Source organism: Aquarana catesbeiana, linkage group LG09, assembly GCF_042186555.1.
Source record: "Aquarana catesbeiana isolate 2022-GZ linkage group LG09, ASM4218655v1, whole genome shotgun sequence".
Classification (NCBI taxonomy): Eukaryota; Metazoa; Chordata; class Amphibia; order Anura; family Ranidae; genus Aquarana; species Aquarana catesbeiana.
Genome location: NC_133332.1, coordinates 112,804,125 through 112,817,472, shown reverse-complemented (window position 1 = coordinate 112,817,472; position 13,348 = coordinate 112,804,125). Strand labels below are relative to the sequence as shown.

Sequence of the window (13,348 nt, the reverse complement as noted above, 5' to 3'; positions counted from 1 at the left end):
GGCTCTTCCCTCGTAGCTTGCATTTTAATGACTAGTGCATAGTCATGTAAGCATATATACTTTATGGACAATTCATTTTAGCAGTATATTACTATTAGCAATAGATGATATAATATTATATTATCATATAAAATTGACACTACTATTATGTTATACACCAAGAATCAGGGTTGGCATAAAGGTGTTCTTGCACCTGGAAATCACAATATAATTTATTCCAACAAAAAATTGGAAGAAAAACTTAAACAGAAATCCTAGCACATGTAAAATGGAAAAAAAGGACATATCAACTTAAAAAAAGCTGCACGTTATTTAAGGAAAATGTGAAAGATAGAATGTTAAAGTAAAACCAAGTAAGTGGTAGAAAGATGAAAGGTGCGTATATTTAAAAATAAAGAACCAAAGGGGAAGGGGGCATTTTATGGGTACCCAGCAGCCCAAGGGGATCTGGAGGATACTGGGCCAAATATGCTCTTCAAAGGGAGTGAATGTAGAATAATTGTATTCATTTGGCTTTATAACCAAGATCTGTATTTATGCTGTCTGTGTCCCCTTTTAAGCTTTGTATTTGAAAAGCTCACTTAGCTCAGCATAAGACAGATCTTGAAATAGTTAGGTGTGTGAATGTATTTTTGTACCAGTAGTTCTCCATGTCCAGAGTTTATGACTAAGGTCAGTAGGTCAGTGGTTTCACAGATAAGAATACACATAGGAGTAATGTGTTATAGAATTGAGCAAAAATGCTTGGAGAGATCTTTTAAAAAGTAAATCATAGATTATCCATAATATAGCTAGTTATTTAATATAGTTACTTAATTGGATAGCTAGTTAGAATTTGTGTGAAATTATATATATTCAATTATAGTTTATTATGCATTTTGTAAGTTTTGGTACAGAACTGAATTTCTGTTACTTAAAGAATGTATCCTTTACAAGAAGTGGCCATTTAGCAGAAGGTCAACACTACGGGTTTTTTATAGAATACTGTTATGTGTTTCTGTCAATCAAAGAAGTTTAAAAGACGTGTCAGCTATTAGCAAAGTGAATATTTAGAATAATAAATAATACGATAATTTCCTCTCTAGCTCAAGCTATATATGTTTTGTAGCTGCATTTTGCTGACTTGTAGATTTGAAATAGTATAAAAACAGTGTTAACACGAGGCTCTACACACACACTTCTTGAGACACTTCTTCACACACACACAGAAGGAGACATTTACATTATACACGCTTTCATACACTGAAGAAGACATTTTGTTTACTTTAGGCCTATATTCAGCCTAACTCCTAAACAGCTATTCTAACAAGTCACCTCTATGACAATAGAGTAAGCAAGAAGATGATTCTTTTCCTGTACTTTCTTTTACTATGGTTTTTGTTCCTAATATCTTTTGTTTTACTACATTAAGCTGTATGAAGTTTTAACTTTGTATTTATTTTCAAGCTGATGCCAAGTGTGATCAAATAAACTCACACTTTGTTTTAAGACAGCCTGGCTATTAAACTATTGAACAAAACGCCTACAAAAGACACTATTGACATTACACGTGTCTGTGAAGTTTTCATTACTCTTATAGTGGGTCAATGTAAAATACACTACTTTGTAAGAGCAAACTGCCATGTTACTATGTTACTTGTAATGCATACCTCCCAGCTTCCAGGATTATAAAAGGGACACATTTTAGCACACAGTATGTAGGCAAAGGACACGTCCCTGCCATGGCCCCTGTTGCATGGACCACAAACCTTTAATCTGCAGAAGATGTTTAGCTAAACCACACAACTGCTTTTTTAACCACAATTTCTCCTTTAAATTTGCTTTTCAAAATACCAAACACAGTACTATAGATGTTGGAAAAAATGTTTAGTTCAGCATAACACTTTTGGTAGAAAAATACTACATTTTGTATAGAGATGTGCACATTAGACCAAAAAGAGGGGCAACTAAAAGAATTTGATATTTTTGAACGTTTAAGCAATTTTAAAGTTAATCTAACCAAATCAGATTTACTTAATATATCTTTACCTAAAGAGGAAGCAACATCAGCTTTCCCCTTTCATTGGCAAGATGTAGCCATGAAATATTTAGGAGTGAAGAGGAGTGAAGATCCCTACGGATCTTTCCCTCATTTACGACTTAAACTTCCTTCCGCTACTGTTACGAACTCAATCAGAACTCTTACTTTGGTCAAAGCTCCCTCTATCCTGGTTTGGGCGTATTAATGCCATTAAATAGGTTATATTACCAAAATATTTATATATGTTTCAAACCCTACCGGTTAAATTACCTAAAACATTCTTTAACAAACTAAACAGTCTTTTTCTAAAATGTATCTGGAAGGCTATCAAACCTCGACTCAACCGGAAAACGCTCTGTCGTTCTGTCGATCAAAAGCACACGGTGGCGCAGCTTTACAGAATTTAGAGCTCTATCATAAGGCAACTATATTCACACAGATTTTCTTACTGGACTTCATTCGCTTGCTATCCTAAGTTGGAGCAAATCCTTCTGGCAGCAAAAGACATATGATTTTGGAAGATGAATTTATATCATTCTCAAATTTTTAAATCATACATGACAGCCCCTGGTTTCTTTATCTGCAGATATATACGGTAGTTTTTAGTGCTCTTTAACACCAACAACTTCCATACATGCATCATTTACTGAATTTGAGCAGTTGTGCATTTCCCCTGAGCCTCTAACCCATACTATATCCAAGATCTATACTCTATTATCTACTCTTGACTCATCGGGTATACCTTCATATACGACTAAATGCACGACAAAACTTGGTCATCCAATACAAGAGAAGGATTGGGACCAAATTTTTATCAACACCCATAAATTGTCAATGGCCTGTGATACTCAAGAAAGCAATTTTAAATTGCTATTGAGATGGTATCACACCCCAGTCAATTTACATCATATTTTTCCATCTCAGTCGGAATTATCAAAAATCTCTAGTAACATATTGGACTTTTGAGGCACAAAGTTTTAGTAAAATTTGTAACATTTTTTTCATTTCTTTAAAAAAAATATATAAACATATAATAAAATACAATTTTAAAACGTAAATTTAAACCTCTGCAGTGATTTATAGCAAGTCTTTCCGCTCAGTCAAAATTATGCTGGTTGCTACGGGCAACCTTAGTCATCTTTGGTGGGCTTGTCCTCCTATTAATAAACTCTGGGATGAGGTAATTAGTCTCTATAATTTAGTTACAAAAGAGTTTGTTTTTAACTCTGTAGAAACGGCCCTTCTCTCTTCCTTACCTGAAGAAAATCTATTCTTTGTTTTTTTTTTATCTCAGCAGTTAGACCAGTGGTTCTCAACCGGGGTTCCGCGGAGCGAGAGGTCCCCAGGGGCTCCACAGTGATCTGACTGTCAGTTGCAGGCAGCTGACAGGAAGATCACAGACACAGGCAGAGACAGGCAGGGAAGCGGCTGGCATCCTATTGGCTGTAAGGCGCTGTTCCCCGCCGGCTTCTTCTCCCCTCCTGTCCTTCCAGGGTGGTTGTATGTAACATCATCTGGGGTGGACAGGATAGAAGGGGCTGGAGGGGGGGAGACAGCGCGCCACTGGAGGAGATATATGAAATGAGTTCTGAAGCCAGAAGAAGAAAGCTGATACTGAACTGTGCCTAGCTGTGTCCCCCCACAATGTGCCCCACAGTCTGTACCATGTAATATCCCCTGTCATGTCCCCTACCCCGTGTAATGTGGCCTGCCCCATGTAATGTCTCCTATCATGTGCCCTGTCCATGTAATGTGCCCTGTCCCATGTAATGTCCCCTGTCATGTGCCCTGTTCCATGTAATGTGCTCTGTCCCATGTAATGTGCCCTGTCATATGCCCTGTCCCATGTAATATGCCCTGTCCCTTGTAATGTGCCCTGTCCCATGTAATGTGCCCTGTCATGTCCCTTGCCCCATGTAATGGCCCCTGTTCCATGTAATGTCCCCTGTCATATGTCATTTCCCCTGTCATGTGCCCTGTTCCATGTAATGTGCTCTACCCCATGTAATGTTCCCTGTCTTGTCCCATGTAATGTCCCCTGTCCCATGTAATATCCCCTGTCATGTCCCCTCGCCCCATGTAATGTCCACTGTCATGTGCCCTGTCCCATGTAATGTGCTCTGCTCCATGTAATGTGCCCTGACCCATGTAATGTCCCCTGACCCATGTAATGTTCCCTGACCAATGTAATGTCCCATGTAATGTGCCCTTCCCCATGTAATGTTCACTGTTATGTCCCCTTCCCCATGTCATGTCCCCTGACCCATGTCATGTCCTCTGCCATGTCCCCTGTCCCATGTAATGTGCCTTGCCCCATGTAATGTCCCCTATCATGTGCCCTGTTCCATGTAATTTGCTCTGCCCTATGTAATGTGCCCTGTTCCATGTAATGTCCCCTGTCATGTCCCATGTAATGTGCTCTGCCCCATGTAATGTTCACTGTTATGTCCCCTGTCCCATGTAATTTCTCCTGTCCCATGTAATGTCCCCTGCCCATGTCATGTCCCCTGCCCCATGTCATGTCCACTGTCATGTCCCCTGTCCCATGTAATGTCCCCTGTCATGTGCCCTGTCCCATGTAATATCCCCTGTCATGACCCCTGTCCCATGCAATGTGCCTTGCCCCATGTAATGTCCCCTATCATGTGCCCTGTTCCATGTAATTTGCTCTGCCCCATGTAATGTGCACTGTTCCATGTAATGTCCCCTGTCATGTGCCCTGTTCCATGTAATTTGCTCTGCCCCATGTAATGTGCCCTGTTCCATGTAATATCCCCTGTCATGTCCCATGTAATGTGCTCTGCCCCATGTAATGTCCCCTGTCATGTCCCCTGTCCCATGTAATGCTCCATCCCATGTAATATCCCTTGTCCCATGTAATGTCCCCTGTCATGTGCTCTGTCCCATGTAATGTCCCCTGTCATGTGCCCTGTCCCATGTTATGTGCTCTGCTCTATGTAATGTGACCTGCCCCATGTAATGTCCCCTGTCCCATGTAGTGTCCCCTGCCCCATGTAATGTCATGTGCCCTGTCCAATGTAATGTGCTCTGTCCCATGTAATGTGCCTTGCCCCATGTAATGTGCCCTGTCATATGCCCTGTCCCATGTAATGTCCCCTGTTCCATGTAATGTCCCCTGTCATGTGCTCTGCCTCATGTAATGTCCCCTTAATTGGGTCAGCTCTGCAGGAAAAAAAAGCACACGTTTCACATTAAATAGGTACAATTTAATATTTATTCTTTATTTAATGCTATTTCTACAAATATTGACCATACCAATGTTTTGTGAGCTGTTGATGTGAACATTATTTCAGGGGTTCCTCGAGATCTCAAACTTTGTGCCAGGGGTTCCTCGAAGGTAAAAAGGTTGAGCAACACTGAATCAGACAATTGATACCTTGATATTGGAACTCTTCCAATGTACCTTCATTTTTGGAATGGATTGAAACTCTTAATTGTATTATGCATATGGAGGAACTGGTAACGGAATGCAATGACACGATTCAGAAGTTTAAAAGGGTATGGTTGACCTGGATATCATTTAAAGGGTAACTCCACTTTTGTGGGGAAAAAAATAGCAAATAAAGAAAAAATAATATAGCGCAAATGATTACGACACTAAATTTTGTAATTGAATGTTATTAAAAATTACCTTTCCTTTTCAATCTGCAGCCAATGTAAATTTCTGAGAATGCATTGCAATATGGCTAAATGGAGTTTTCTGTACAGAGTGTGTACTGACCACTCCCCAGAAACATAATTTCCTGCTTGTGCGATTGGCTCACCAATTTTCCCAGAAGTCTGCCTAAGATACAAGTCAAATTTCAGGCATCCCTTGTAACAAAAATGTAATTTTTTGAGAGATACCTCAATAAGAACCAGTCTAAAGGGATGCAGGCCCAGCAGATTTCCTCATTAGTGCCTTGTAGCTCCACACCAGACAGTTAATTATAAAACCACTCCCATTAGACCTACTCAGAACAGAGGCACAGAGAAACACACAGTGATTTCTTCAGAATAACAAAAGGTAGGAACCCGCAACAACATTTGTTATAATCCTTGCAATGTACATTGATCACCCAGAGGGGAATATTTTTTTCCTCAACAAAAGTGGAGTTACACTTTAAGGATTCACCTAAATTACTGGATTTTTTTGGCTTAGCTTCATTGATGCTTATGGATGAATATTAATGGTTTAAAGTGGAGTTCCACCCAAAAAAAAAAAAAAATTCATTAATGTGCATGAAATAAATAAAAAAAAAAAAATTAGGAGAATTTTTTTTTTTTACTTGCCTTTTTATGCCTGTTGTTATGTGGTCCCTCCAAATCTGCCTCTTTCATTACCTCGGCTCCTGACGTCACTTCCCTCGGCGCCTCCGCTCGCTACTGCTCCTGGGAGATGTGTGTCATAATTTCCCAGGAGGCAGTGGGCAGCGCCGAGGGCTAGGTTGCCATAACAACGGGGTGGGCACTTCCGACGATGACGCCCGTTGTTATGGCAACCTGTACACTTTACAGCGCCGCTACGGCGCATTACTGCGCATATGCGAGAACGAGGAGGTGCATGCTGGTAGCTCAGCTGCACCGTATCCCGGGACTAAATGCTTGTGGGCTTCAAATGCCCACAAGCAAAGTGACAACGGCCAGCAATTCATTATATACGTTTATTTCGGCTATTAAATGTGACATCGGGGGACAAATTCATCCAAAAACGTGAGTATTAAATAGCAATATCATTAACTAATGAAATGTTTTTAAAAAAAAAAATTTGTAAATGTAGTTGGAACTCCGCTTTAAGTCAGGTAAATAAAGGAACAGCACATTTCATTTCTCTTTTTGCTGTTGTTTTGTTAAACTTGTGTAAGACCCTCTGCTTCTCCTTTTCCCTTTTTTTTCTATCTCTCCCATCTAGATCAATGAAAGGCCTCTGTGATTGGTGCATCATTGTATATCTTATTCTGGTTTGTTGTATGATATTTGACTTAATTAAGATGCATTAATGAAGGACTGCAAATACCCTTGGGTATGTTACGAATCCGGATGGATTGTATCTGTTTTTGGTTGTTTCTGTTTTCTTTTTTGTTTCTGTTGTATCTTTTGGAAAACAAATAATAAACATATATTGAATGAAAAAGAGGGACAAATGAGGCTGCATGAGTGACAGAGATTTGGTCTCAAAAGAGGGTCAGTCCCTCCAAATGAGAGACAGACTATCATGGAAGACACCAATGCTTGGGACCAGTGATAACAATATCTTATTACCTTTTTTAAAAGAGTTGTAAAGGGAGAAAGTTTTTTATCTTAATGCATTCTAAAAAAACCTTCTGTGTGCAGCAGCCCCCAACACCTCCCTAATCCCTTACCTGAGCCCCTTCTCTCTGCAGCGATGTCCATGAGTGTCTTAGCTGTCCCAGACACTCCTCCTGATTGGCTCCTGTGGCTGTCAATTAAAATCAGTCAGCCAATCAGGGAAGATAGGGGGCAGGGCAGGGCCGGGACCCTCGTGTCTAAATGGATACATGGATCTCTGACTCAGCTTGGGTCACCCCAGTAGCAAGCTGCTGACTGAAGGGGCACTCACCAGAGGGAGGGGCCAGTAGAGCAGAAGAGGGACCTGAGAAGAGGAGGATCCGGGCTGCTCTGTGCAAATCCAACTGCACAGAGGAGGTAAGTATAATGTGTTTGTTATTTAATAATAATTGTGAAATTGACTCGATGAGGTGGCAGGAGTCACCATCTAATGCCTGAATGTACCGCAAGGCATTGGGCTGTACACATTATTTGCATATAAATCTAGTGTTAATGTCCCCATATTGCACTGTTGTATACAATGGTGACATGTTAGTATTTGACTTCACTGAAACCTGGAAGGTACCTCCTATGTCACATTAGAGTCCCTCTAATATTTTCTGCATACTTACCATCACTGAGGAGTGACAGCATACACCTCAGTGGGTTTCCTTATTACTGGTTTCTTTAGAATTTTGCAGTTATTTGTATATTATCTATATATCCTGGTCAGCCATGTATGCTCAACTCCTTCTGTAAATACTCAGGGCGATCATTACAACACCCTATTACTTGGCACTCCAAACTAAACATATTTCATAAGAGTATAAACCTACATAAAACTGTAATAACAATACCTTCATTGCTCTGTCGCTGTTGGCAAAATTATTAATAATGGAAAGTGATTCCTGGAACCTGGAGCCACCGGTAAGTGCAACATCAGCAATCAGCTGGCTTACAGCAATTATTATCTGCAATTAAAAGATGAAAGATAAGACTACTGTCAGGGTTCATAATGGTACATTGTAACACTTCAAAAGGTATGGTCTGTCTTAAAGAAGAACGGTGTATACAATAGATACATGTATTTTGATGGGAGCAAGCGTATAATTATATATCTATATATAGATATACATCTATAAAACCGTACCTTTAAAAGTCCAATTATTTATAAAGTACTCATACAGTACAATTTAAAGTGCTCTAGTGCAAATAAAAGTCGAAAATCATGTGCTGCAGTGTTTCTCAAAAGTAAAAGTAAGTGATTAGTACTAGCAAATTTCACCCCAGTCTCCTCCAGTCCATGTCACAACTTGTGTCCCCACCAGGGACCAAACTCACCAAAGCTTGTGGACCCTCTGGGCTTATACGGAGGAAGGTCAGGATGTGCTTAAATCACAGACCCTCTGTGTATATTTCACCATAATCGAAGAGATCCGTACTCCCAAATAGACATAAGATTTTTTTTTTTTCATTACAGGTACTTGTATAGCACTGTCAATTTATGCAGCGCTTTACATACAGTGGGGACGGAAAGTATTCAGACCCCCCTAAATTTTTCACTCTTTGTTATACTGCAGCCATTTACTAAAATCATTTAAGTTCATTTTTTTTCCTCATTAATGTCCACACAGCACCCCATATTGACAGAAAAACACAGAATTGTTGACATTTTTGTATATTTATTCAAAAAGAAAAACTGAAATATCACATGGTCCTAAGTATTCTGACCCTTTGCTGTAACACTCATATATTTAACTCAGATGCTGTCCATTTCTTCTGATCATTCTTGAGACGGTTCTACACCTTCATTTGAGTCCAGCTGTGTTTGATTATACCGATTGGACTTGATTAGGAAAGCCACACACCTGTCTATATAAGACCTTACAGCTCACAGTGCATGTCAGAGCAAATGAGAATCATGAGGTCAAAGGAACTGCCTGAAGAGCTCAGAGACAGAATTGTGGCAAGGCACAGATCTGGCCATGGTTACAGAAAAATTTCTGCTGCACTCAAGGTTCCTAAGAGCACGGTGGTCTCCATAATCCTTAAATGGAAGACGTTTGGGACGACCAGAACCCTTCCTAGAGCTGGCCGTCTGGCCAAACTGAGCTATCGGAGGAGAGGAGCCTTGGTGAGAGAGGTAAAGAAGAACCCAAAGATCACTGTAGCTGAGCTCCGGAGATGCATTCGGGAAATGGGAGAAAGTTGTAGAAAGTCAACCATCACTGCAGCCCTCCACCAGTCGGGGCTTTATGGCAGAGTGGCCCGATGGAAGCCTCTCCCCAGTGCAAGACACATGAAAGCCCGCATGGAGTTTGCTAAAAAAACACCCAAAGGACTCCAAGATGGTGAGAGAAAAGATTCTCTGGTCTGATGAGACCAAGATAGAACTTTTTGGCCTTAATTCTAAGTGGTATGTGTGAAGAAAACCAGGCACTGCTCATCACCTGTCCAATACAGTCCCAACAGTGAAGCATGGTGGTGGCAGCATCATGCTGTGGGGGTGTTTTTCAGCTGCAGGGACAAGATGACCGGTTGCAATTGAGGGGAAGATGAATGTGGCCAAGTACAGGGATATCCTGGACGAAAACCTTCTGCAGAGTGCTCAGGACCTCAGACTGGGCCGAAGGTTTACCTTCCAACAAGACAATGACCCTAAGCACACAGCTAAAATAATGAAGGAGTGGCTTCACAACAACTCTGTGACTGTTCTTGAATGGCCCAGCCAGAGCCCTGACTTAAAACCCAATTGAGCATCTCTGGAGAGACCTAAAAATGGCTGTCCACCAACGTTTACCGTCCAACCTGACAGAACTGAAGAGGATCTGCAAGGAGGAATGGCAGAGGATCCCCAAATCCAGGTGTGAAAAACTTGTTGCATCTTTCCCAAAAAGACTCATGGCTGTATTAGATCAAAAGGGTGCTTCTACTAAATACTGAGCAAAGGGTCTGAATACTTAGGACTATGTGATATTTCAGTTTTTCTTTTTTAATAAATCTGCAAAACTGTCAACAATTCTGTGTTTTTCTGTCAATATGAGGTGCTGTGTGTACATTAATGAGGAAACAAATAAACCTAAATGATTTTAGCAAATGTCTGCAATATAACAAAGAGTGAAAAATGTAAGGGGGTCTGAATACTTTCCGTCCCCGCTGTATATACAATATTTATATATATTATATTATATTATATTAGGGGATCAGACTCAATGCAGGGACAAACTCAGTTTCTTTAGGAAAACATCATTTTTAATCCACGGGATATTCCCAAACAGAAGAAAAAAAGGCATCTTGCCATCAAACAAAAATAAACTTCTACTCTACCGAGCCTTACTGTGTTTGTAGTCTGACCAGTCCTTGGTTTTGTAGTAAGTGTCCTTAGAAACGCAAATACTTTGTATCCAAAGTCAGAGATAAACAGCCATGCTCCTAGTTGCCTCCTCACATGGAGACACACACTCTCTCTCTGAGAGCTAGGACCAGCTGGCTTAATCAAGACCTGAAAAGAAAACATTAAACTGTGGTCCATGGATTTGGGAGTCTGTCCCACCCAGATCTCTATCAGACTCCCGATAAAACCAGACCCGGAACGGACTTTACCAATACAGGGTAAAGAACTATCCCCGAGACATATCCCCCCCTCCTCTGCTCAAACTTGGGGGGTTGAGCAACTTGGGCAAACAGACTGTAATATCTGGAGAGAGCATCCGCATTAGCTTGTTGGCTACCTAGTCTATGTTCTACTAAAAATGTAAAATCCTGTAGAGCCAAGAACCATCTGGTAATTCTTGCATTTTTCTCCTTATTTTGGGCCATCCATTTGAGAGGGGCATGGTCAGTTAGGAGCTTAAACTGTCACCCTAATGCCCTGTACACACGTCCGGTTTTGCCGTTGGAATAAACTCTGAAGGTTTTTCCGACGGTGTTCCGCACCATTTTTTATTATTATTATTACACAAATACACAGGGCATCCCATGATGGGAATCGCTGTGTTTTCAGATTGAGGGGCAACAGATGCATAAATACAGAGATTGCAGAGAATAACCAATAAGAAATAAAGCTACAGAAGACGTCAACAGAATGTAAGAGGGAAATGGTAGACATTGCACACAATGTAGGAGGCAAATCTAGCCATTTATAGACCAAGCCCAATACAGCACAATAGAGAAACCAGTAGTGGGGAAACCCTCTGCTCACCTCTCTGCTTTACCGACAGGTATAGAAGGCATGTCTAGACCAGAAATGTCATGTGACCTCAGACCTCTGTAGAGTGAGGTGAGCCTGGTATAGATGGTGATAAAAGTATCCACCTTTTCCTATTTCCCATGAAAGGGACCTCTCTGTATATAGCACAATGCATGGGTCTCTCTGTATACAGCACAATGAATGGGTCTATCTGTGTACAGTACATAGATCTCTTTACAACACAGTACAGTGCAGTAATCATAATATATACAATGCACGACTCTCTATATACACACCCTATAGCTGGTGGTATTCTACATTGTTACTGTAGTGCTGGGATTTGTAGTCCTCTATACACCCATCCCCACATGTCAGGGTGCTTGGTGTTATCCTGGACTCTGTACTCTCCTTTAGCCCCCACATCCAATCACTTTCCAAAGCTTGCCGCCTCAATCTCCGCAACATCTCTAAACTACATCCCTTTCTAACCAATGAAACCACAAAGCTTCTGATTCACTCCATGGTCATCTCTCGCCTTGACTACTGCAACTCACTCCTCATTGGCTTACCTTTAAATAGACTATCCCCCTTCAGTCCATCATGAATGCTGCTGCCAGACTCATCCACCTTACAAACCGCTCAGTGTCTGCTACCCCTCTCTGCCACTCCCTCCATTGGCTGCCACTAACCCAACAAATTAAATTCAAAATACTAACGATAAGTTACAAACCCATCCACAACTCTGCCCCCAGTTACATCACTAGCCTAGTCTCAAAATACAAACCTAATCAACCTCTTCATTCCTCCCAAGACCTCCTGCTCTCTAGCTCCCTCATCACCTCCTCCCATATCCGCCTCCAGGACTTCTCCAGAGCCTCGCCCATCCTCTGGAATTCCCTAACCCAATCTGTCAGACTGTCTCCAAATTTATCCACTTTTAGGTGATCCCTGAAAACTTTCCTCTTCAGAGAAGCCTATCCTGCCTCCATCTAACAACTGCACTATTCTCTCCATTAGCTCATCCCCCACAGCTATTACCCTTTTGTATAACCTGACCCTCCCTCCTAGATTGTAAGCTCTAACGAGCAGGGCCCTCTGATTCCTCCTGTATTGAATTGTATTGTTATTGTACTGTCTGCCCTAATGTTTTAAAGCGCTGCGTAAACTGTCGGCGCTATATAAATCCTTAAATCCTGTATAATAATAATAATATACAGTGGTGGAACTACCAGGTTTCTTGCACCAAGTCTTTGAGGTTTCTATTTCCACCTCTCGTTAAATACACACATTTTCTGCTAAATCTCAGCATATAAACAAGGAAAAAATAAACATTCCAAATTGTGCTACACCAATGAGATATTAGGGTTAGTCACTCCTTGATTTCTACCTCCCTGAACTCCATATCAGATCTCATGGATACCATTCACCTCTCTGCACACCACTCCCAAAGAGAGTCTATTGCTGCCAGCACCAATTATAGAAAAACCTTACACACAGAAGGGAGCAATGATGAAAATTCAGCCACAGTGATCCTGTGGTGGGTTTACTATCACCAGATTGTGGGATTATAGCTTTTCGCTTCTTGCTTCTTTTTTCTTGCCAAAAACAGACTTGCATAACTCTGTCTATAGATGTGCGCAACTCCTGCAGTAGACTTGCGGGGCTCTTGCTGTAGACTTGAGGGGCTGTTGCTGTAGACTAGCGGCGGTCTTGCTGTAGACTTGCGGGGCTCTTGCTGTAGACTAGCGGGGCTCTTGCTGTAGACTAGCAGGGGTCTTGCTGTAGACTTACTGGGCTCTTGCTGTGGCCTTGCGGGGCTCTTGCTATAGACTTGCAGAGCTCTTGCAGTA

The 13,348-nt window shown here is 41.2% G+C and overlaps 1 protein-coding gene across 2 annotated transcripts in view; it reads right to left on the bottom strand.

The window, feature by feature from the left end:
- Window positions 1-13,348, bottom strand: part of DOCK11 (dedicator of cytokinesis 11) — a 525,243-nt gene that overhangs the window by 215,394 nt on the left and 296,501 nt on the right. For both annotated transcript variants that reach the window (XM_073599152.1, XM_073599153.1), the window contains one exon: window positions 8,167-8,280. In XM_073599152.1, the coding sequence (XP_073455253.1) occupies window positions 8,167-8,280 (114 nt within the window). The remainder of the gene's footprint in view (window positions 1-8,166; window positions 8,281-13,348) is intronic.